At 44.1% G+C, this 22,162-nt stretch overlaps 5 protein-coding genes across 8 annotated transcripts; 1 reads left to right on the top strand and 4 right to left on the bottom strand.

Moving 5' to 3' along the window:
• Window positions 1–14: 14 nt before the first annotated feature.
• On the bottom strand, window positions 15–6,008 carry zdbf2 (zinc finger, DBF-type containing 2). Of its 2 annotated transcripts, XM_046382834.1 has the most exons (11): window positions 5,867–6,008; window positions 4,832–4,939; window positions 4,632–4,672; window positions 4,525–4,555; window positions 4,225–4,321; window positions 3,958–4,115; window positions 3,151–3,685; window positions 2,886–3,011; window positions 2,451–2,809; window positions 1,716–1,875; window positions 15–1,637 (listed from the first exon to the last, which is right to left on the bottom strand). In XM_046382834.1, exons 3-11 carry the CDS (start codon window positions 4,651–4,653, stop codon window positions 750–752), a joined length of 2,376 nt encoding a protein of 791 aa, XP_046238790.1. In that variant the 5' UTR covers window positions 4,654–4,672; window positions 4,832–4,939; window positions 5,867–6,008; the 3' UTR covers window positions 15–749. The 2 variants fall into 2 exon arrangements, with proteins under 2 accessions (XP_046238790.1, XP_046238789.1); XM_046382833.1 differs by lacking the exons at window positions 4,832–4,939; window positions 5,867–6,008 and having other exon boundaries at window positions 4,632–4,791.
• Window positions 6,009–6,579: 571 nt separating this feature from the next.
• On the bottom strand, window positions 6,580–9,454 carry eef1b2 (eukaryotic translation elongation factor 1 beta 2). Of its 2 annotated transcripts, none has more exons than XM_046382860.1 (7): window positions 9,324–9,454; window positions 8,416–8,538; window positions 8,199–8,334; window positions 8,044–8,110; window positions 7,321–7,446; window positions 6,786–6,853; window positions 6,580–6,709 (listed from the first exon to the last, which is right to left on the bottom strand). In XM_046382860.1, the coding sequence occupies exons 1-7, from the start codon at window positions 9,401–9,403 to the stop codon at window positions 6,623–6,625; spliced, it is 687 nt and encodes a 228-aa protein (XP_046238816.1). In that variant the 5' UTR covers window positions 9,404–9,454; the 3' UTR covers window positions 6,580–6,622. The 2 variants fall into 2 exon arrangements, with proteins under 2 accessions (XP_046238816.1, XP_046238815.1); XM_046382859.1 differs by lacking the exon at window positions 9,324–9,454 and adding an exon at window positions 8,988–9,236.
• Window positions 9,455–10,316: 862 nt separating this feature from the next.
• arl11 (ADP-ribosylation factor-like 11) lies at window positions 10,317–12,130 on the top strand. Of its 2 annotated transcripts, none has more exons than XM_046382863.1 (5): window positions 10,317–10,455; window positions 10,932–10,997; window positions 11,081–11,196; window positions 11,364–11,541; window positions 11,897–12,130. In XM_046382863.1, the coding sequence occupies exons 1-5, from the start codon at window positions 10,423–10,425 to the stop codon at window positions 12,023–12,025; spliced, it is 522 nt and encodes a 173-aa protein (XP_046238819.1). In that variant the 5' UTR covers window positions 10,317–10,422; the 3' UTR covers window positions 12,026–12,130. The 2 variants fall into 2 exon arrangements, with proteins under 2 accessions (XP_046238819.1, XP_046238820.1); XM_046382864.1 differs by lacking the exon at window positions 11,897–12,130 and adding an exon at window positions 11,668–11,736.
• Window positions 11,233–14,582, bottom strand: ebpl (EBP like). The gene is made up of 4 exons (XM_046382862.1): window positions 13,747–14,582; window positions 13,594–13,663; window positions 13,267–13,405; window positions 11,233–13,146 (listed from the first exon to the last, which is right to left on the bottom strand). Exons 1-4 carry the CDS (start codon window positions 13,921–13,923, stop codon window positions 12,900–12,902), a joined length of 633 nt encoding a protein of 210 aa, XP_046238818.1. The 5' UTR covers window positions 13,924–14,582; the 3' UTR covers window positions 11,233–12,899.
• Window positions 14,583–14,735: 153 nt separating this feature from the next.
• Window positions 14,736–20,977, bottom strand: cavin2b (caveolae associated protein 2b). The gene is made up of 6 exons (XM_046382849.1): window positions 20,599–20,977; window positions 19,379–19,519; window positions 19,199–19,300; window positions 17,362–17,628; window positions 17,124–17,276; window positions 14,736–16,281 (listed from the first exon to the last, which is right to left on the bottom strand). The coding sequence occupies exons 1-6, from the start codon at window positions 20,833–20,835 to the stop codon at window positions 15,943–15,945; spliced, it is 1,239 nt and encodes a 412-aa protein (XP_046238805.1). The 5' UTR covers window positions 20,836–20,977; the 3' UTR covers window positions 14,736–15,942.
• Between the last annotated feature and the right edge of the window lie 1,185 nt (window positions 20,978–22,162).

Here is a 22,162-nt window from a genome sequence, read left to right as displayed (position 1 = left end):
ACTCAGCCAACACATTCAGGTTATAAAAGTTTATTCAACGTGAACGCACTGACAGTTAAATAAACGAGTGTAAGTACAAAGTTATGACAGATTCAGCACCTGAAGAAAAGGTACGAGAGGCTGTCTCACCTGACACACGAGCCTCAGGTGTATTCAGTGTCCTGGAGTCATAGCTGCCAAACAAAGTTATTGAATTCAAGTTTCATTTTCCATTTGTGTACATGTGTTCAAAAAACATTTTCTACTTTAAAAAATGTAAAATCCAATTTTAATGGTTATCTTCATGACATGGAAGATTCAAATCAACTTGTTTCAATAATTGAATGATTCCTAATAAACTTAAAATTCAGACTTTTACCTAAAAAATTTAATTTTGAGATGTATGACAACTTATCAGATAGAATTCTTTTCAGATGCTCATGATGTTTTATGTCTGCATTAATCTAAACTCTTTTAGTCGTAGTTTTAACCTTGTGGTGTATAAAACCTGAAGCTGAGTGTTGACATTTAACCAGAACGTGTCAGATGAAACTTTTTAATGAAAACAAGGTCCGACTTGCACATATAAATATAAAGTAAGAGGATTTGATTTTATTATTGACATCAGCAGACTGTTCATATTAAGTCCAGCAGCCTTGTTTATAAATCTGATTATTGATCCTACCAGCTTAAATAATCGTCAGTGTTCACCGAATCTCCTGACTTTACGTGTGTATAAACAAGGCTGCTACCTGCCCAGGTGCATCGTGTTACCTCCGAGACCTGTCGCAGCCCCGCCCCCTGCGGGCTCTCCCCCGGCGCTGTGAGGGAGGGTGAGGCAGGCCTGTGGAGCTGGGGACTTTCTTGCTGGGTCCTGCCCGTCGCAGGCCTTCCCTCCTGGGCTGCAGGGCCTGAGCCCTGCTTCTTCTCTTGGAGGGTGGTGGGCATGTCCTCTCCCTTCTCCCTCCTCTTCCCCGTTCTGACCTGCTTTGAGGTGAGGGGGGTGTGGCCTGAGACGGCCTGCTCCGCCTCCTGACTGTGTCCTGTTTGTTGGTCTGTGCCGAGTCCCTACTGAGCGTGGTCAGGAGGAAACTGTTGGCATGGCTGAAGGCTGTGTCTGATGACCTCTGACCTTTGACCCTGGAGGACCCTGATGCCCCCTCCTCCAGTGGCCGGTCAGTGTTCAGGTCTGGACTCAGACTTCTGAACAGCTGACGGACGCAGGGTGGCGGGAGGCTGGAGGGAGTGGAGCATCGCCGCCACGGGAAGCCTTTTGGGGGGTTCTTCAGGATGCGGTTGCTGCTGGGGTCATAAAACCGGACAGGAAGTTGTTTATATTTGACCTTTAACCCCTGCAGGTCCAGCGGCCGCTTCTTCTTCCTGCAGCGTTTGGGGGTGGAGCCTGTTGCAGGTGTGTAGGTGGGGGCAGGGCCTGACGGGGAACAGAGCAGGTAGACCAGAGAGGTGCGTGGCTGCAGAGGCGTGATGATGTTTGAGTATGACGGAGGGAGGCAGCGCCACGTCTGCACATCAGGCGTTCTCTCTGCTGCTTCCTGATTGGCTGTAGGAATGCTCACGGGAGGGGCTTCAGGAACTGACTGATGAACAGCTGGGACGACCAATCGCACAGTCTGAGTGCTGTGACTAACTTTGACCACCTGAAAGAGCAAAAACAGGTTACAGTCTTCTGCCAACACAATGAGAGCCCACCTAGTGAAGGCTGCCAGTGTTTTCACCTGACACCTGGATGCCACTCTGAAGGCCTGCCTCTTTCTTCTCTTCCTGATGTACAGAGAGTCTTCTTCATCGCAGTCCAATAAGGACAGGACGCCGGTGTGTGGCTCCACCTCCTTGCTCTCACCATGCATCTTTTTATTTCGGCTCCTCCTCCCATACCTGCAAACGGTGACATCAGGAGAACAACAAAAGGTCAGAAACGCCAGTGATGTCAGAAAAAAGCACATCAAAATACGCAGGAGATGATTCGTGATGCACAATGCCGTGGATGGGGGACGTAAAGTGAAGGACTGTAGGGTGGACGAAGAAGTACTGTGAGTCTGTGATACATAAGAGAACAGAAAGACGACAGTGCTGACAGCAGGAACAAGAGGTAACATCAGCGGTAAAATATCAACAACACACGAAGAGTCCAAATATAAGATGAGCTTGTTTAAGGAGCATTTCATTTCGGTGAACTCAGTGAACTGATGTATGTAAGCCGGTCCAGCAGTCAGCAGGTCCAGCAGTGAGCCCGCACAGAGGCTCATTCGCTCACAGTGATGTTGTATACAATCTAAGTGAACATGAAAATGGTTAGTAGAGCTGAGAACATCATGTGGAGCCTTTTCAAACTGCTCTGAAGCAGACAAAGTGAACTAAATGATTGTCTGATGATTAATGTTTAGTGCTGAAGAGCTTAAACATGTGATTACAGCAGATGTTGGACGACAGGTTAAAACAGGTTGGTCTACCTGGCGAGAGACTCGCTGTCAAAGTAGCAGATGAATGTCTCCTTTCTGAACTGCTGCACCAGTTTGTCCACCTTCTCCTCATCCTCTTGTTCGATCTGGGCCCAGGTCTTCCCCCTAAACGATTGTGGGATATGTGCCGGGGCGGGCAAAACCTCTTCTACTGGCAGAGTCCAGAAGCCGTCGTCTTGCCCCCCGCCCCCTGCTTGCTGCTTGCCATGGAGGGCAGAGTCAAGCTGGTGTGAGTACGCCTGGTCCTCTAGGTCCACCTGAACGTCCATCAGACGGCTGAGGTCCTGCTCCTCCGTCTGGCTCACCTGGACAGGTGTGTCACTGAGTGTTTGTTGTTGCTGAAGAACCACCTGCAGAGAAACATGTCAGCTTTAGAACAAATCTAAACAATGTCTTCTCATGTACTGCATCCTCACTAACTTTTACCTGTACGTGTGAGTCCCAGTCATCACTCTGTGTTTCCATGGAGACAGGAAGGCTGAAGTGGACACTCTCTGTCTCCCCCTGCTGGCAGGTAGTGGAATTGATGCCATAGCAACACATCTGGATCACCTGATGTAAACACGATTGACTGATCAGATGATATCTAATGCTGATCAGATGAAAACTAACAATAACTTGTGTAAACAACACCAGATATTTTGTACGCAACACCTGAAGACAAACAACACAGAGTGACAGAAAGACGAACCTCCTCGATGGTCTGGTCCAGAGGGTCGCTACGGTCTGAGGAGAATGCCTCCTCTTTCTGAGCCTCCTTCCTCTCCTTCTGCCAGCTCAGCCAGGGCCTCAGCTCTGAGGGGGCCTGGGGCCTGGGGTGCAGACCACCGTGGGGCGGTGAAGTGGATGAGGAATCGCTGGTTTTCCTCCTGTTTGTTTTCCTGTGGGCCTTCCTGTGGACAGGGGATGTGGCCTGCACGTGAGGGGGCGGAGCCTGTGTGTGTGAGGAGTGTGTGTGGCCTGCGAAGGCAGCCCCTCCTTCCTCCGGCTCTCTGATTGGCGTAAACACCCTCTCTTGAACTGCCCCCTCTGTGACTCCTTCTCCTGATTGGCTGTGCTGACGGTCATCTTCCTGATTGGTCAGCTGACAGGATAGGTCGTCAGAGCTGGGCAGGTGCTCGCGGGTGCCGAATGACCGGCTGTCGTTGTCAGAGAAACGCAGCTCATCAAGCACCTCCCTGGGCAGCGGAGGGGCGGAGACTGATGGAAGGTCGGCATGAGATGGCCTGACAGAAAAGCAGTTGTGAGTCAGTTATAACAGTGACATGAAAACTGAAAACAGTTGATTCAAACTCTGTGATGGTGTCAGTAACAATTGTGTAGGACTGGGGTGGGGGTCCGGGAGCAGTTCAGATCCTGTCCTCCACATCCTTCTGCTGACATGTGAACCACGGCTATGCTGTCAGTGAGCCTGAAGTTGGAGTTGAATCCCACACATGAGGCAGGGGGGTGTGCAGGGTGTCTGTTATGGCAGGACAGGTATGCTTGTTTTAGCTACCTGGGGTCCTTGTAGCGGTGCGGGTGGTGCTGCAGGACGTCCTGCAGGAATCGCTCCAGCAGGGTTAGTTTGGTTCTGCTGCTCCTGACAGAAGAGATGGTGCTGGAGCCTCGGGACGACGCCCGGACAGAATCCAGGTGTTTGAGACTGGACAGGTGCTGATACAGGAGATGTATAATGTTGTTATAATATGCTGTTGATTCTGATTGGACATCTCAGGTCACATTACAGCAGCTCAGTATCAGTATATGTCACATTCAGTTGTACCTGGTCCAGGTTGCTGTACAGGACTCGGCAGTATCCACAGTAACCCTGTCGGCTGGGCGGACACCTGGACGGACCCGGCTGAGACTCTGCCCACATCCTGTCAGACAGATGTCAGGATTGGATGGTATGTGACGTTTTATTGATCAAATAAATGATCAGATAATTCAGAATGTGTGTGGCAAATTATCTTAAATGAACAAATGAACTGAACAGAGTTTGGTTGGTGGAGGAATGTGAACTCATGACCTTTGGACTTAACTTCCCTGATCTATAATGAAAATAAGCACCAGGTAGACTCACCTGCTGGTAAACTCTGCCTTCTTCTGGTCATCTGTCACACACACACAGAGTATGAGTACAGTGAATGAGACAAACTCAAGTATCTAGTGTGTGTGTGTGTGTTTTACCTTCATTGGAGGAGTCTGACATCCTGCTGCTGACTGGAGATCTGAAACACATCAACACTCAGATTCAAAATATCAGCGTCAATAACAGAATGTGAAACAGAAATCCAAACCAACATGGCTGAAGGTCTGATTCATTTCTGTTCAAACTCATGGTAACGCACCATCATATTAACGACGTTCATTATGTTCACACAGCTCACCTGGCAGCTCACCGGCAGTGCGCTCAGTAGGTGCCCCGTCCAATCAGAGTGCTCCATCCTGTAACCAACGGTAACCAGGTGAGTGTTTCAGGTGCAGAGTCCATGAGCCTGAAGACAAACAAACAAACTGAAGGCAGCTGGAGCAGCAGAGACCTTATGTCAGTCTGATGTTCAGTCATGTAAACTGAAATACGTATGTGAGACATGAAATCACTGATGTTTGTCGCATTTGTTGGTTTATAAAAATCAGTCAATGCAGCCAAAGTAAAGAAAACCGGATCAGTGGCCATCTGAACAAAACCAGGTTAGGGTCAGAAATCCTGATCAATCAGGGACAGCAAGTCAGTATGTCTGCCTTATCAAACTATCTGATCGGCTCACTCACAGCCGCAGTGTGTCACACAATTTTATTAAACTCGACACACTAACAAGCAGCAAGGAGAAATGTCAAACACAAGGTATTTGCGTTAAAAACGTAAAAATATCAACACAATAACAAGAGGAAGGCTAAAAAAATTAAATTGCACATAAATTGCTAAAAAATAACTGAACAAACTGTAAACCTTTTATTGTTACACATGAAATTACCTGATGTAAAATTGAAAATTAAATTGAAATTAAATGAAAATAAAACGTTCCAACTAAAATGAAGCTGTTTATAAAAATCTAATCGGAACCTGCTCTGACGTAGACCAATCAGACTACAGCTGGAACTCAGCTGTGATTGGATGGGGCTCTACACCGGATTGTGATTGGCTAGCTGAGTGAGGTTTACTGTCAGCAGCGCTAATGGCTCCAGTCTAAACCGGTTCATAAAAACTGGATTAACGCCGGGTTAAAACGGACCCACGGTTACTATAGTGACGCTGCTGATGGTGACGTGTTTCCGCCGTTTCAGCAGCTCTTAGCGTTAGCAGCCGGGTATCTGTTAGCATACTGTTAGCCAGTTAGCAGGGGAGCTGTTCTACAAAGAAGCTGATTGGCTGGTTCGGGTAATGACCCAGATAATGAACAATCTTGGATCTGTCTGATTACCTGCTGCTGTTTGTTTGCTCTTTATTTTCACACAGATTAAAGTCTTTTTCCGCCGCGCGCTGTTCCGCCGCTCTGTTTAGTTTCCGGTCTGAGTCTTCTTCTGCTGCTCTATCTCCGGCCGGGCGGGAAACAGTCACACTACAGCAGAGTGTTGCTGCCTCCGACAGGCCAGAGCGGGGACAACAGCGAAAAAACTGACATCCTGTGTTTCCCCAACCACCTTAAGTTTTATCTTTTGCTGTGACACAGACTTCACTCTGTGGCCACATTTGGACCTTCTTAAATTCTAAATATATTTAATGGTGGTTGACAACTAACATACATGCAACTGATGTCATAAAACCTCAAATTTAAGGTCTTTTTGGACTCCATATGAATGAGGATTTTCACAACTAGTCTAAAATTCCATCTTCTGCTTTAAAATTTTGACAGTTTGAGACTTCTTGTAGCCGAACAGAGAAAATACTGACTAATTGGAAAGGAAGAACTGCGGAAATTATCTGAGAGTTTCACAAACTGATTCTGTCAACTCAAACACGGTTACATTTTGCAGTTAAAAAGATTTCAGTCATTGAACCATCGGGTTTTCCCGTCAACTTTTACTGGTAAAATCATTGATCTCAGACCGACAGGCTTTCCACGTTCACATTAAGACTGATTTCTAAACAAACGTGTCCTGCTCGTTGAGTCTCACAATAAACCAGGAACAACAATTTTCTGTTCAAGTGCATTTTATTAACATGATTTTTGCCGTTTTCAGATCTTGTTGAAAGCAGCGACATCCATCGACTGAACATAATCCTCAAAGGCCGTGATGTGCTCCTCCAGGATGTCTGTGCCTACCTGATAGCACACAGATGAGAATGAGGTTACAGCAGGACAAATCAAAAATCACAGGTAACATAGGAAATCTGCTCACCTTGTCGTCTTCGACCACACAGCCGATCTGCAGCTTCTTGATTCCATAACCTACTGGAACCAGTTTGGCTACAGAAAGGAAATATATATCATTAAACAGGTCGAACTTCAGATCACTAAACAATAGTCAGTCAAGATCTAAACAAACGTGTCACTTTGAGCATAATATTTCTCTGCAGAGTTTTCAGATCGTAAAGTCTCATCTCATGTTCAGCCGAAAGATGGTGAGTTAGATCATCCTCAAGTCTGCAGAGACTCAATAGTTAATCATTATTGATCTGTAATGGTTCCTCCTGTTCTCATCGTGTTCCTCAGGACAATCCTGACAGATTGAAGCACGGCGGCAATTCGGACTTTGTTGACTTTAGTGCGGTTCATTCGAGTGTTAAACAGTTAAATGTCGCTTCAACAAAATGTTTTCAATGGAACAGAATGAATACTGCGAACACTCTTGTACACCATGCTATACGTAGTAGTACTGTGTAGAGTCAGGTGTTGGATATACTGCTGAATGTAGTACTTTGTAGTATTCTTACATTGTCCCCAGACCAGCCCATCCATCTGAATACTGCGAACACACTCCTCCAGCTTTGCCATGTCTGTCTCATCGTCCCAAGGCTTGACGTCCAATAGGATTGAAGATTTGGCAATGAGGGCGGGCTCTGGGGGGGAGGGGCAGAGTCAGTCACCATGAAAACAACTACAGAACACAAACAGGAAGCTGGAGACTCTCTCAGGTAAACAAGGTGTCCATCAGGCAATCAGCCGAAAGATGGTGATTGGTTAATCATCATGAAGAGTCAGCCGAGGCCCCGCCCTGAAGTGCACCTGTTCTACAGTCTGACTGCAGCAGAGGACAAGATCAACTGCCAGGTGGCAGCCGCTCAGCGACTGTCACTGGTTCCATCAGTGTTCAGCTGCTGCTTCAGTGACATCTGACTGACTGAGGGACTGTGCAGGTACTCAGACCGTCACTGCTTCCAGACTGAAAAACTTCCACCGGGCAGGATCGAGTCTCTTAAATTAAAATATGTTGTAAGAAAACTGATGTCCAAATTAGAACTTAATGGTTCACATTTCAGACAGAAAATTTAACTGACAAAGAAAAAAAAAACAACATTCTCCCAGATCAGGTTAGTTAAAATTAAGGCCTAGAAATCATCTGAGGTCAGACAAGAAATCAGTGATCAGTGTACATCCTGTTGGTCACCATGTGACACGCTGATGTGATTGGTTGTGATCAGTGTGTTCTCACGTACTTTTGGACTTCTTGGCGGCATACTCTGCCAGACGCTCCTCCTTCAGCCTGGCAGCCTCTGCATCTTCCTGCAAGACAAAAAAAAACAAACAGGGAATATTCCCATAAAGACCAACAGAATAATTACGCACAATGAAGAAGTCTCCGTGTCCTCACCTCGTCGTCTGAACCAAACAGGTCGATGTCCTCGTCATCATCATCCTTGGAGGCAGCAGCAGGGGCAGAGCCAGAGGTGGTGTCAGCCACACCTGCAGGGCCATACTGACCCAGAGGCTTCTTCACACCTGGAAGACTGACAGGGGAAGGGAGGGCTTACTCCACCGATTACACACACACCTGTGTGCCCACACTCTGGTAACATCATCGTCCTCACCTGTTCTTCTGGCTCTGATAGGACTTGATGTGGTTGTACCAGCGGAGGGCGTGACACAGGTCACCTGGGGGCGGGGATGAGATGGCCTCAAAGACAGCCACGTCGGCCTGAGAAGGGACATACCTGAGGACAGGAAACGACACCTCTGAGGATTATGGAAACACCTGACAGGTCGTCGTTACATCTGTGGACGACAGCATCGGGATCGTAAACCTCCCAAACATTCAGCTTCTCCAGCATGTCAGGTCTTCTGGGAAATTATCATGTTCTGCAAATTCTGACATTTGAAAGCAAATGATAAATCAGGGACAAATTAACACGACTGGCAACATTTTTCTCCTGCTTTCTTCAGTTACAAACTGTGTACACGCTTTGCTTGTTTTCATTGCAACACACAAGTTGTTAACCTCTTTTGTCATATGAACATCTCGTTTTAAAACATGACCTGCAGTATTCATGTATATAATCTACATTTCAACACTTCTATAATCACTGCTAAAGAATCGATCTGCAGGATGTTTCTGTCCGAGTTTAACTGATTCACTATTAGTGAACGTAGTTTTGAAAACTACCAGTGAAAACTGAACAACAGCAGCTTTTCTGCGACACGCAGCGTGGAGGCAGTTAGCAGCTTAGCACCACGTGACTCGATGCTAACTAACGACAGCATGTAGCAACATCACGAATCAAACTACTACTGAATCCCTCAGTTATCGGCTCGCATCCTTTTTTAACAATCTGAACCGGAAACACTACTTCACTTTTCCATTTAAACTCTCTGCGCCGCTAACCACCTGCCAGCTAACTGTTAGCTCTACGCGGAGCCAAGATGGCGGCGCCGGCGGCGGCAGCTGCAGCGCAGAACTAAAGTTTCTACTGGATTCTATCGTGGTCTCTAATGTACTGACCCCTCGATGTAGCTGCGCTCTGCCAGGAAGTCGTTCAGTACTTTGAGGCCGGAGGCCGATTTCAGGTCACCGAAACCCATGATAATGAAAGGAAAGCTGCAGACACCGGCGGAGGAGCAAGAAGAAGGAGGGGAGAGCAGACGGGAGACAGTTTTATACCCGGAGACAAACTCCTCCTCAGCGGACACCGCTCCTCCTCCTCAGCGCTGACTTGGAGGAGGAAGATGGTGAGTAAGAGTCCGCATTCAAAGAAACGTTTCAAATTAAAGTTCAGGTTAAAGTGGAGAAGCGAAGGCTAACCCTAACCCTAAAGCACAAAAGTGGAGATTCAGTTTGTTTCTCTTTAACTCTTAATGCACAGCAAAATAAATAAAACTGGAAACGTCTGTTTGTAACAAAAGTCAAAGCCAGGGGGATCAAACAGGTGTTCTGTTTATTTCATTAACTTAATTTAACGCATTTGAAATAGAAATTTAAAAATTAAAATAGATGCTGAATAAAAAAATACAATCACTAAAATCTATGGTAAGCCACTTTAGGTAGAATATTTTTTATTGTTAAATACTTCGTTCATCTTCATTGTAACACTAAGATAAAACAGTGTTGGACAAGGCTTGAAATAAAAATATAAAAGACAAAAATATGAGAAACACTTTTTAATGGTTGGAATGAAAAAAATTACAACAGTCTGTGACACAACTTAACTCACATGCAGTATTCATTATTACTACTAAACTTTGATTCCAAACGAGCAGCAGTCTGCCAACAGCTGCTGTAAATCACCGCACAGGAAGTCTTTGTCTTCAGGCTTTTATTTGATGTAAATAAAAACCAACACGCATCGTGACACTGTGACGTTTCTTGCTAAAAACAGCCTATGGTTGCTGGACCTGCCTTGAACGAAACAATGCAGCCAGACCTGTCACAGGGCTGCATGACCTGCTGTGCTATTGGCTGACAGCCTGATTGAACCTGAACACACCTGAGAGATGTTGGACAGACGAGTTTCAGTCAGACTCATAGCTCAGATCAGTGGGTGTGAAGGTCGATGTTGGCTGAGTTTTGACCAGCAGGAAGATTTCAGGACAGAAGAAGAACAATGGGTCAAGCTCGCAGCTCAACCTCCACTCAGGTAAATCGGAACACGCTTGAATTCACCTGACTGACAGGGATGTCCTCCAGGTCTCACCCGTCTCAGTCAACATGGATATGAATCAGTATTTCTAGTTTGTAACAGATCAGCAACTAACCTGAGGTCTGCAGAAACAAGTCACATGACACCACAGGTCGCAGTTAAACGACAGATCAGGTGTTAACACCAGGTATGGATGGAGACTCCGACATTAAACTCTCTTTACCTCCACCATCAGTGATCTGAATGATCATTTTCATCCTTTTTAACGTGTTCATTAAATGTTCTCTGTTAAAGGCTCCAGTCTGTTCCAGGTGTACAGGAGCAGATTAGATGATCACCTCTTTATGTTACTGATTCTATGTGTAGGTCAGTGTTCACCTGAGAGGGTGGCAGGGACACACCTTAGTGTATCTGTGAAGGATCTGGCCTCAAACAGGAATAGAAATGGAACATGTATGTGCTTGTCTGTTTAGGTGGTCCTGATGGGTTTGGACTCAGCTGGAAAGTCAACTCTACTGGCCAGACTGCTAACAGGACAGGTGAGTCTCATCTGAGCAAGCAGACATCTCATGTTGGATGTTAACATCAGTATCACTAAGTGTGACCGTCTGTAAACTTCAAGGTGATGAAAACATCGCCAACCATCGGATTCAACGTGGGAACTTTGGACCTGGACAAGAAGACGTCTCTGACTGTGTGGGACGTTGGAGGACAGAAGAGCATGAGACCCAACTGGAGGTAAATATAAACCACACCCCCTCCGAGCAAACAAGATAAGAGAAGATGAACTTTATTGATCCCACAGCGGGGAAATTCACTTGTCATGGCAGCTCACAAGAACAGAATTGAGCAACATAAACAAACAAATCAATCTTCTGTTGTTACTAATAAATCGAACTCTTCAGGCACTACCTGGACGACTGTAAGGCTCTGGTTTTCGTGGTGGACAGCAGTGACCAAACCCGGATGCCGGAGGCCCAGAAAGCCCTGAAGAAGGTCCTGGGTGATGAGAAGTTACAAGGGATCCCTTTGATGGTTCTGGCCAACAAAAAGGACCTGCCAAAGTCGATGACCATACGAGAGGTAGGAAACCCAGCCCACATGACCCTGAATCGCTAGACTTCTTAAACGGCTGGAAAAAACGTAAAAGATTTTAAAAGATTTAGAACCCAAAGATAAGCTCTACAATTTTACACTGATTCAATTTAGAGTAAACCAGTCCATCTTGGTCCAGATGACCCACAAATCACATAAGTCACATAAATCAAACAGTCTTCATATTAAGGGACGAATGATGGAAGAAGCAATGGGGGGATTGACTTGGAGGCAAGGACACAAGAAGCTCCCTAATGAGGGAACAAGGATGAAGGAGACAGAGATGTTTCATCCTCTTCTTCCTCCATCTCTCTCTCTCTCTGTACCTCCTCCTCCCCTCCAGATCTCCAACCAGCTGGATCTGCCCAGTTACACCAACCGGCTGTGGGAGATTCAGGCCTGCAGTGCTCTGAAGGGACTCGGCCTGCAGCAGGCCTTCTTGTCTGTCAACAAACTAATCAATAAGAGCTGAGGAGGAGGAGGGGGAGGGGGAAATGATGGGAAGGAGATGATTAAAACTAAAACTTTTTAAAACATTTATTTATACTGAATAAAACTATTTGAACGTAATCATAAATATACTATTAAGTGTGTTGTTTGATAACTGCACTTTAAGGAGGTTTAAAGGATAATTTCAAGGATTTTCCCTTGTTTTAATTCAGAGTCTGTCAAATATTTTCCAGCCATTCAAAATGCACCATTTTACTTTTTAAAGTCTGCCTGGTGACAGTAATCCTAACTTGTCAATAATTGTCTTATTCTGACCAATAAATTGGTAGGTTGCATAAATTAAAAGTTAAAAACATGAATCTGATCATTAAATTGATTGTATTTGTCGTTAGTGATTTTGATTCAAGTTGAAAATCCTGCAGCTGAACAAGACATTTAATCACAAAGCCTGACACAACACCTGTTCAGGTGAACTCAGGTGTGTTCTGTCAGACACCAGACTGAATCAGCAGTCAGTCATGTGACTTCACGTCTCCCTGGGTCTTGTGACACGTCCTGATCAGATCCATCAGCTTCTGGTCTCACTTCCTGTCTCTTCCTGTGTCTGGAATCCAATGGAATCCATTTTGTCTTTGGACCAGATTCACTACAGGAGTGAAAATGACCTCAGATCAGCATAGAAACAAAGCTGAAATATGAAATGTCTACAAATTAATTGTCCCATACTGAATGACACGTTTACAACTGGGCTCATGAACATCAACGAAGACAAATATGATTAATGTTCCTGCTGATCTCACATCAGATTTTACATTAACGAGTTTCAAAGCAGAAATCACTGATTGGTGATCAAAACGTCATGGGATCAGGCAGACACCGATTCAACGCAGTTGTCTCTACATCTTCTTCCTGTTTACATCATTGTCTGGTCTGAGCGCGTGCAGGCTCCTCAGAGAGAGCCAGGACTGGAGCAGCAGCAGAGCTGGAACCAGGACCCAGAGCCCGTTAAAGAAGACCAGGTAGAGCCACAGGTAGAGCCAGCTGGATGTGTTCAGGTGGGGACTGCCAACCAGCCAATCAGGACAGAAGGTCATCCAGCCGCCGTACAGCTCACACACACTCAGAGTGATCTGCAGGAAGTGCCTGTAAATATACAGTACATTCATTCATTCAGTACTGACTGTAACTGTTGTGGTATTACTTATAGTATTTGTACTGCTTATATGAGCAGCAGAGTCCGGTCTGTAGCATTTGTTGTACTACCTGTAGTATTTGTCCTTCAGTACTGCGTGTATGAGTAGCACAGCCAGCAGAGAGTCAAGGATGACAGTCAGAATTTCGATGGACACAATAGTCGGATCAGAAATCAGCCATCGTTTGTCAGCTTTTCCATATTCCTTCCCTGGATACAGAAAGACGGGTGGAGAGAAAGACAAGTCAAGAAAGAGACAGGTTGTGAAAAAGACAGCAAAACTGCACCACAGACGGAAATGCTTTTACCTTTAAAATTCACTTAAATAGGACTACAGAAGTACTTTCCAAAAGTACTCCAGCTATCAGTAAAAAGTACAAGAAGTCAAAAAAACTCACAGAGTTCAGCCAATGGACCTTCAGACGTCTCCACCGTCCCAACCAGGGACATGTAGACAAATGGACCTTCCTGAGGACAAACATCTTATCTTAAACAGCAATAAAAGAAAGTAAAAACTGAAGACATATGAAACTAGTGTCAGTTGATCCTACCAGTGTCAGGTGGACAATGACATCATAGAAAAGCCACAACAGGATCCATCTGTCCACTGCAGAACTCCGCCTACCATACCTGTGTGTCAGTAGGGCGGCTGCTAACACCTGGACACTACATGCCAAAAGAGACACGACAGAGACCAGAGAGAGGCAGGGGGGTGCTACTGAGTCCATCTGCTGTTCAAGAAGAAGAGGGATGTGGTAATGTGGAGGCAAGAATATTACACCCAGTACAGGTAGCGCTCCGGGCGGTACTCTATTCAAACAGAGCAGTACTCAGGATGAGGACTCAGGACTCAAACTGTGAATATGGAAAGACATCTTATGTCACGCCCCTTCTCCTCTATTGGCTATGTTCGGTCCAAGCCCCCTGATTCGCTTCTGAGGAGAACATCCCACTCCATGGTCCCGCCCCCTTCCAGCAGAGGTCAAAAGTCTCAGTGGAAACCAGACATTTTGAAATCAAGGCTTTCTACTTTTGTGTGACGGCTTATGTCTCATCTAGAGACAAAGAAACAGACATATAAACAGAACCACAGTTCTAATAACTCAGTGATTGTTTCAGTTAGGTTTTAAAGTAAAAATATCGTATAGTAAAATATTTTTTACTTTGGAGATTTTCAGGGTGTTTTCTCTTCTTCAGAAATTCATCTGCTGTGAAAAATGTCTACATAAATATTTAGCCTGGTCTAAGTTCCAAAGAAAACAATATTAAAATGATACATTAAATAAATAAAAACTGAGTTTGAGAAATTAAAGCAGCTGAAACAGAGGGACAGAGTCAATGTCAACGTTTGTCCAGCAGGGGGAGACACACTCCACCACTGAACACATCTTGGACAGGTGAGCAGTCTGCAAGGCAAATCAGTCCAAACTTCCTTTTTTGTCCTTCCTTTTCCAACTGACAATCCATGTTGACATGCAGTACAGATGACCAGGGTGATCTAACAGAAGATCAAGTTTAAATGAGAGCCAGGACACAGAAATGTGGTTACACTTTATTTTAGATTTCAGGTGATTCTCACACACCTGTTGGGTGACTGATCTCACAGGTAACATAAGTCAAACAGAAAGTGCTCTTTGGCAGCAGAAAGTTTCAATGTGCATTAAAATAAAAGAAAAACAGCAACTTAAACCTGAAAACAACAAAGAGTTGAAACACTCTGAAACATGATATAAAGAATGCATGTTTTCAGCATTTATGGATATTTCAGTTTCTTTAACTGTGGGTGTTTCTGGTTGTTTTGCAGTTTGTTTGATCAGGTCTGTTGATCAGTTTACGATTACTATTAGTTCTTAACACTTCTGTGTGGTTAACAAGCAGGCTGGTTATTTTTCAGTGTTTACCCTCAGAGGATCTAAACTGGTCAACTTAACAATCAGATGATCAAAGCATTTCAGACAACCCTTTGGGCATGTTTGGCAAACAGAACTTCAGAGGAACCTCAAGGCGAGTATGACTTGAGTTAGTTAGTTAGTTAGTTATGAACAGGAATATCAGAAGAATGGAACAATGGGTTTTTCAGGGATCTATTTAGCACCTTGTTCACTTCAGTAGTCCCTGAGTTGTGAGTGTTCTGTCTGAGAGCCTCATCAAGTTCAGACTCTCTGTTGGGCTGCACTGATGTAAATATTTTCACACTACATTAATGTTAGAAATATGTTGATTATTAGTTACAATGTCAGTAAGCATTAGACAAAAAATAAGAGGAACGTTTAGCTTGAAAATACTTGCTGTCCAGTTAAAACAACTGGAGTGTGATCATTTTTTAAGTCTTGAGATCAGTTGAAAATTTTAAATTTTCTGACTTCATACAAAACTATGACCTAAAATGAGATGTAACAGGTCAGAGAATGTTTGTTTTGTCTTTAAAAGTTGTCATTTTGGAGATAAAAAGTTCAGGGTCACTTGTAAAGACAAGAGTTCTCAGCACACGTGAATAGAAATCTTAACTCAGGAATTAACTTGTATGTGTGTGTGTGGTTTATCAGAAAAGAAATATTTATCAATAACAAAACAGCTCTGAAGTTTGAAGGAACAGTTGCTCACTTGGTGAAATGCTCTCACTGACTTCAGCTCCGTCTGAACTGACTGTCAGAGAGAAAGTTTCGCTAACTGTTGACCTGTTCCTTTATTAATCTGCTCAGATTTGTAGTCAGTGAATCTCCATAAATCAGTATATTGATGACTGTCTAGGACCCCTCCTCTTTCTCCTCCTCTTTCTCCTTCTCCCCTTCATCCTCATGACGCAGGGTGGAGGACAGTGCGTACTCCTCACCCACTCCCTCAGAAACCACTGACAAATCCACCTCCACACCGGAGGCCTCCTCACCCCCCGTCTCCACCTCCTCCTCCTTCACCTCCTGTTTCTCCTCCTGCTCAGCTGGAGCCAGCTGGGCATGGACCTCGGTGAAGGGGACCTCCAGGTCAGTGCTGCCCAGTGGGGACAGCTGGACGTCTGCCTCAGTAGTGACCGACTCCTGAGTCTGAATGGAAGTTTCAGGGAGCTGAGAGTCAGAGCTGCTGCGAGGCTGAGAACAGAGATAATCAGGAGCCAAAGGTCATGGAAGGTGGATTAACAGGAAAACACAACCAACAAACACAGGCGCTGGCTTGGTTTGGTCTGTTTGGAGTCATCTGGAGATGGGTAAGAAGAAACATGTTAATCTGTGTTTGATGAGAGTTGATCAACTTGCTGTAATTTTCCTGAAAGCTGAAACGGAGCTGCATGATGGATAATCTCTGTGACTCTAGAAACAAAGCAGCTGGACGAAGCTGATCAAAGAGATGGCTGTAAAAAGCAGGACTGCTGGTGCAATATCACATCTGTCCTCATGTGTCATCTCACAACAAACATTTAAAGCTCCCTCCTCTTGTCATCTTTACAAGCACTACTTCATGCTGTTTGTCTTCTGATATTTTTTGTGTGTTTGAAGACATCCTGACACTATTAAATACAATCGAAACGGCAGTAGATGTCTTCTTAGCTTACCACTTTGAGGCGTTAACTGAAGTCTGATTCACTGTTTTGTTTGGATTTGTTTGATCAGTGGACCATCAGCATTGGAGGAAACTTGTGAAGTAACTTCAGGTTATCTCAAAAGGTGTGTCAGAAAAATCTGAGATCTGAGAAAATCTGAGATCTGAGAAATCTGAGAACCTTACAAGAATATAATAGGAATGTCAGCAGAACCAAGGAGGGATCTCAGTGCACAAATGTCATTTTAGGTGAACCTTATGGTAAATCTGTGGGAATGTAAATAACAAATTGAGAACCTTGGGCTTACCGAGGTTATGTTTGGGGTAAGACATTGAATTTTCCATCATATTCAGATTAATGGAGTTTAATAAAAAACAGAAAAAATCCCTGTACCTTCCTGATGTTGAACGTCAACGGTGAAACCTTCAGGCTGGAAGTTTTCTGTTTGATCTTTTCTCGTTGCTCCTGAGAAACAATCTTTGTTCCAATCTTTGTCATCTTCTTCTCGATGTTCTGCCTGGAGAACGCCTTTTTCAGACTGTCAACCTGCAGAGAGATAATCAGTCACACTTCTCTGACTGCACGCCTTTCACATTGACTGTCTGAAAGCACACCTGTGTTTGGTTCTCACCTTCTTCAGACTGGAGCGTTTCAGCTTCTCAGCTCTGGATTTCTCCATATTCTCCAGATCATGAGGCCACATCTCCTCTTCCTCCAGCTCTGCTTCCAGCCCGACATCCTCATCAGATGACAAGTCGATGGTGTGGAGTCCTCCCTCCAGGGAACGGCTACCGTCAACAGCATCTGGGGCTGATTCATCACGTTCTGCCAAAATCTCATCACGAGGAAAAGGAGGAGGATCCTTCACAAAAACACTGGATGGGATCTCGTTCTCTTCCTGAAGGACAGAAGAGGAGAAACAGCTTGTAAATATTTGAAGAACCTTACCTTGAAAACAGAGTCCTTAGTAGGAGAGCATTGAAGGAACAACAGGATAATATTATGAGGGCTTTGAAGAAACTCTAGGGGGGTGCAACAGCAACCTTAAGAACCTTAGAGGGATGCGGACTATTTGGACAGCTGAACACTTGATGTGTGAGTGTAATATGTAAACGGGTTCAGGTCCGGCTTCTGTGCAGACCAGTTTTTATTTTATCTTTTAAAATATCTTTTAAGAGATACATCATTAAGATTTCTCTCTTTGAAGTTCAGCAAAGTATGTGAATGAGGCTGTCAACACACACACACACACACACACTGGCTCAGTACACTGGCTCAAACACACAAAGGAGGATAAAGACCTGGAAGGTAGAGCTGAGGGGGTTAAAAAGCAGAGCTTCCAGAGAACCACACCCACTGAGAAATGCTGCGTATTTCAGGGAGGACAGGAATGTTTAGTGTCAGTGAGACAAGACAGAAAACACATATGCACACACTGACACTGCAGTACTACAGAGGGGTTGGTTTCTTGTTACAGTTTTACTACACTTGCAGAGTTTGTTTGACTGAGAGGAGGAAATTGACTCCTGCTAGCCCCTATTAGCTTCTGTTAGCCGCTGTTAGCTCTGACTGTGCAGTTACTAACTAGCTGACCTGCAGACTATGCTCATCGTTCTGTCAGTCTGTGAGTTTCAGATTTCACACTGGACAAACCGAGCAATATTGAACATTTAATTATATTCTTTCTCTTGTTTGAGCTTGTTTGTTTGGGAGGAGATGAGACTCACTTTGACCTGTTAGCCTGTGGCTCATTTACTGCTGATCGTATTTAAGCAGGTCTGTGGTCTCAGTGTGAACCAGGCCAGTCCAGTACAGACCTGAGAACAGTTGATTTACTCAGAATCAGACCACGTCAGTACAGGGTCTGAGCTCTGTCTGTTTTCCATAAAGCTTTTCCAGTTCAGTTCCTACAGCAGCTCATGACCAAATATGATCACAGACTGGAAATCACCAGCACACCAGGACAGACAACAAACATTCCACTTTGATGGAGCACTTTACTGATGAGGACTGTCAGAGCTGAAACGTTTCTTTAATTCAGTTTAATATAATTCATTGTTCCCATGTTAGTTCACACGTCTCCTCAGCTCAGTTCTCTCATCTCAAGGAGTATGAATACTACGACTTCTACATCTAAGCTGGAGGTATGTAGTTTAAACGTGGTTTTTTAGCAGGAAATGTAAGATCCAGTATTTCATGACAGAAAGTCAGGATGTCTTGTGTTTCAAATCTGTGTGTTGGCTTTAAAGTTCAGACTGAAAGTTTATTTGAAGCAGAAGCTTGTGAAATAGTCTTCATTTGTACGTCTCACATTTCTGGATTTTGGATGAAATCTGCCGCAGTTCTGATTTATGATTGTCTGATGAGGGCCCATCAGACCTGAAGGAGACCATAGAGTACTGGTTCACATAATCAGCCTGTGCCTGACCTCTGACTCTTGACTTTGTCTGTGTGTTCATCACTCTGACCTGGAAGATGAGGACCTTGAAGTTGTTTCTGCTGATTAGGTGGGCATGGTTTGCCTCCAGCTTCTTCACCTGGACCCCCTGACGCTCCATCTTATCCCTAACCTGCAGAAACAGCATCGTTTAAAGTACCAGGTGTGGCTCCAGGTGTGATGAAACAGGCAGTGAAACTCAAGTCTTTACCTCTTTCATGGTGACAGACAGCTTGCGGCTCTTGTCTAGCAATTTGCTCACAGTGTTGGACGTGTGGCTGTGGCTCTTGGACAGCTTTGTCATGTCGGCCTGGATCCCTCTGACTACGCCCTCCATTTCCACCTGATGCACCTGGAACACATCCAGCCAACAATCAGACCTCAGCCTGGATGCTGTGACTCTAAGTGTGATGTTTACTGCGGTGGGGAAGAACATCTTGAGGGAATACGAAGCTGTGCTGCTTCAGTCTGTTTGTCTCTGAATATCTTCCTCTTCTGTTTAGAATACTTATACTTCAGAGTTGGTAGCTTATTAGCTTAGCCTGTTGCTCGGTTGTCAGATTATTGAAAATTGTAACCGCACGATGTCTTGTCGTCCCCTAACTTTGTGAAAATAACATCTTTGTTGTGCAGCAGTTTAAACTCTGATAGAAGAAAATCAGCCTGCTGCTGTGAGAGCCAGTTTGACAGAAAACCTGTTCTAACATGCTATTAAAGATCATTTTGAACTGTAAACTACGACACAACAGGAATGGGAAGTAGTTCAGGAGTTTTAGTTTTCATCCAAAACACTTTTGCTCTAAATTCAGTCAAAGGCCAAAGTTATAAATTCAGTTGTTTTTCTGGGCAGTTCAGGCACCAGAGAGTTTGAATATGACAAATATGTCAAGAAGCTTCACCTTCCTGCTTACAAGCTGATTTTACCTGCAACACTGAGTGCTGCTGTGGCTCATGTGGCGTCTGACTAAATTAGATCTTTGTCCTCAAGATTATGAGGAAAACAGACTGAAAATGTTCCAGTGAACAGTAAATAAATTAATGATAAATGTTACAGTAAGTCAGCTGTTACACTCACAGCTAAATTGTAAGTTTTTTAAGTGGAATTTCTCAACCTGGAAATCAGTTCAAACCAGTTTGTCTCTTCAGTGAAGTGTAGTCAAAGTCAACTGACAGGAGTACAATGACAGAAAAATATTTTCAAATAAACAATTTTAGTGGAATAATGTCGCTAATGTTGTAATACTACAATGTACTTATGTATACTGAACTTGTCTGTACTCTCCTTTTATGCAGTCGAAGTAGTATTAATATTATTTTTGTTGTTGACTTTGGTTTGGATAAATTTTCTGTGGCTCTGAGCCTGGAAACGTGTCCGTTTTAGACTCCCACACTCAGACCTGGTCTCAGGGTGTGGCCCCGCCCCTGGCTCACCTCCATCTTGTTCTGGTTTTCCTGCACTGCATCGAGCATGTTGACTAGCTTGTCCAGCAGAGTGAGAACTGTGATGGCGTTGACAGGACCCTGACTCATGGTTTCAGGGTTGAAACCTGTTAAGGAGGATGATGGGGAGGTCTGGTTCTCCTCTTGCTGGTCCTGCTGGTCTTGTTGGTCCTGGTTCTGTGGGGGGACCAGTAGGTCCTGGCTCTGGTGGGTCTCTGTTGTCACCATGATGACTCCGTCCTCACACAACGACTCAAAAGTCGAAGCAAAAACACCAGAAACTTTCCCTGCTGCAGAAAAAACTCTGGAAACTCGACTTCGCCTGCCCACTCTGAGTGCTTGTGTGTGTGTGTATGTGTGTGTGTGTTGCGTTTGGATTGGCTGGAAAACTTTCAGACTGTGGAAACGTCCACACCTTTAACTCCTTCACTCCCATAAGTAAAGTAAAACTTTGAGAGGCTCTTTGTTCGTAACTTTGGAAATTGACGGACGGCACCTTTACTGATCTGACTCAACACAAAGAAACTTTAAATGTTTGTGAGTTTTATAATAATAAAATGAGTTTTACTAGAATTTAATGTTGCTTATAGAGTTTTTAATAAAAAAATGATTAAAACAAATTACAGAAATATCAAAACACAAATTTAATAACAAAAAAATGAATACATAAATATTATAAATCTAATGTAAAATAAATAAATAAATTAGAATTACAGAATAAATGAATTCTAATAAAATAACAAATAATGAATGTGTGAAAGTTTCATCACATTCCGATTTGAATTAATAACAACTTCAACATGACGCAGTTTTAATCAGGCACTGAAGGGGTTAACTCTGATTGTGCAGCTAAGTGTCTATCGGCCACACCCAGAGGGGAGGCGCCTGTTGCTATGACGACGCTCTGTGTGTGTGTGTGTTTGTGTGCGTGTCTCTCCACACACACACACACACGCACACAGTGTCATGCTTTTAAAGTGAAGTCATCTGGAAGGAAACCTCCCCCCTCTCTCTCTTCCTCTTTTTGTAGGAATGTCTCTCGCCCTCTGTTTTGTTTTCATCAAAGCACTGAACTGCACTGACATTCATAAACCTTTATAACCTTCTTTATAACCTTCTTATAAGCTTCTTTGACTGAATCTCACAGTGCTAATGCAGAAACAGCAGATGTTAAAAGTGAAAAGAGGTTTTTGTACTGGCTGTTTGTTGACTCCATTGTGGAGGTTTTCAGTTCTGCTGGTTTGTCTGTTTGTTGGTAAAGATCAGGTCTTAAAACATGACAAATTTGAATGGGATCTGGTACACAGTCTGGCTGTCTGAGGATTGACGAGTTATGAGTTGTGATTAGTTGATCCAGAGCCTTTAAAGGTTTATAAACATGGAAATTGGTGTAAAGACCTCAGAGGAGTTATCAGGGAACCAAACGGGTGGAACTGTTCCAAACAGTGGAATTTCAGGGTAACTGTGGGAGGAACAAGAAGCATCCTCCGTTATGCTGAAGGAATTATAGAATTAATATTAAAGAATTCTAGGGGAACCACGGTGAAATTTCAAG

The sequence above is a fragment of the Scatophagus argus genome, chromosome 24 (genome assembly GCF_020382885.2).
Source record: "Scatophagus argus isolate fScaArg1 chromosome 24, fScaArg1.pri, whole genome shotgun sequence".
Classification (NCBI taxonomy): domain Eukaryota; kingdom Metazoa; phylum Chordata; class Actinopteri; family Scatophagidae; genus Scatophagus; species Scatophagus argus.
Note: the sequence above shows the minus strand (reverse complement) of the source record. Positions and strands in the feature narration are given on the sequence as shown.

What these genes read in the sequence shown, in the direction of transcription:
- zdbf2 (XM_046382833.1), bottom strand. Translation starts at nt 4,683, where the DNA reads ATGTGTTTCAGATCTCCAGTCAGCAGCAGGATGTCAGACTCCTCCAAT. An exon ending in AAGGCAGAGTTTACCAGCAG is followed by an intron (nt 4,322 to 4,524) that starts GTGAGTCTACCT and finishes TCTGTCTGACAG; the next exon opens with GATGTGGGCAGAGTCTCAGC. An exon ending in GAGTGGCATCCAGGTGTCAG is followed by an intron (nt 1,638 to 1,715) that starts GTGAAAACACTG and finishes TTGCTCTTTCAG; the next exon opens with GTGGTCAAAGTTAGTCACAG.
- eef1b2 (XM_046382859.1), bottom strand. Translation starts at nt 9,085, where the DNA reads ATGCTGTCGTTAGTTAGCATCGAGTCACGTGGTGCTAAGCTGCTAACT. An exon ending in TGCCGCCAAGAAGTCCAAAA is followed by an intron (nt 7,447 to 8,043) that starts GTACGTGAGAAC and finishes CCTCCCCCCCAG; the next exon opens with AGCCCGCCCTCATTGCCAAA. An exon ending in TGGGCTGGTCTGGGGACAAT is followed by an intron (nt 6,854 to 7,320) that starts GTAAGAATACTA and finishes TCCTTTCTGTAG; the next exon opens with CCAAACTGGTTCCAGTAGGT.
- arl11 (XM_046382863.1), top strand. Translation starts at nt 10,423, where the DNA reads ATGGGTCAAGCTCGCAGCTCAACCTCCACTCAG. An exon ending in CCAGACTGCTAACAGGACAG is followed by an intron (nt 10,998 to 11,080) that starts GTGAGTCTCATC and finishes GTAAACTTCAAG; the next exon opens with GTGATGAAAACATCGCCAAC. An exon ending in AGCATGAGACCCAACTGGAG is followed by an intron (nt 11,197 to 11,363) that starts GTAAATATAAAC and finishes CGAACTCTTCAG; the next exon opens with GCACTACCTGGACGACTGTA.
- ebpl (XM_046382862.1), bottom strand. Translation starts at nt 13,923, where the DNA reads ATGGACTCAGTAGCACCCCCCTGCCTCTCTCTGGTCTCTGTCGTGTCT. An exon ending in TCATTGTCCACCTGACACTG is followed by an intron (nt 13,664 to 13,746) that starts GTAGGATCAACT and finishes GTTTGTCCTCAG; the next exon opens with GAAGGTCCATTTGTCTACAT. An exon ending in AGGTCCATTGGCTGAACTCT is followed by an intron (nt 13,406 to 13,593) that starts GTGAGTTTTTTT and finishes TTCTGTATCCAG; the next exon opens with GGAAGGAATATGGAAAAGCT.
- cavin2b (XM_046382849.1), bottom strand. Translation starts at nt 20,835, where the DNA reads ATGGTGACAACAGAGACCCACCAGAGCCAGGACCTACTGGTCCCCCCA. An exon ending in TGTCTGTCACCATGAAAGAG is followed by an intron (nt 19,301 to 19,378) that starts GTAAAGACTTGA and finishes CTGTTTCTGCAG; the next exon opens with GTTAGGGATAAGATGGAGCG. An exon ending in AACGCTCCAGTCTGAAGAAG is followed by an intron (nt 17,277 to 17,361) that starts GTGAGAACCAAA and finishes ATCTCTCTGCAG; the next exon opens with GTTGACAGTCTGAAAAAGGC.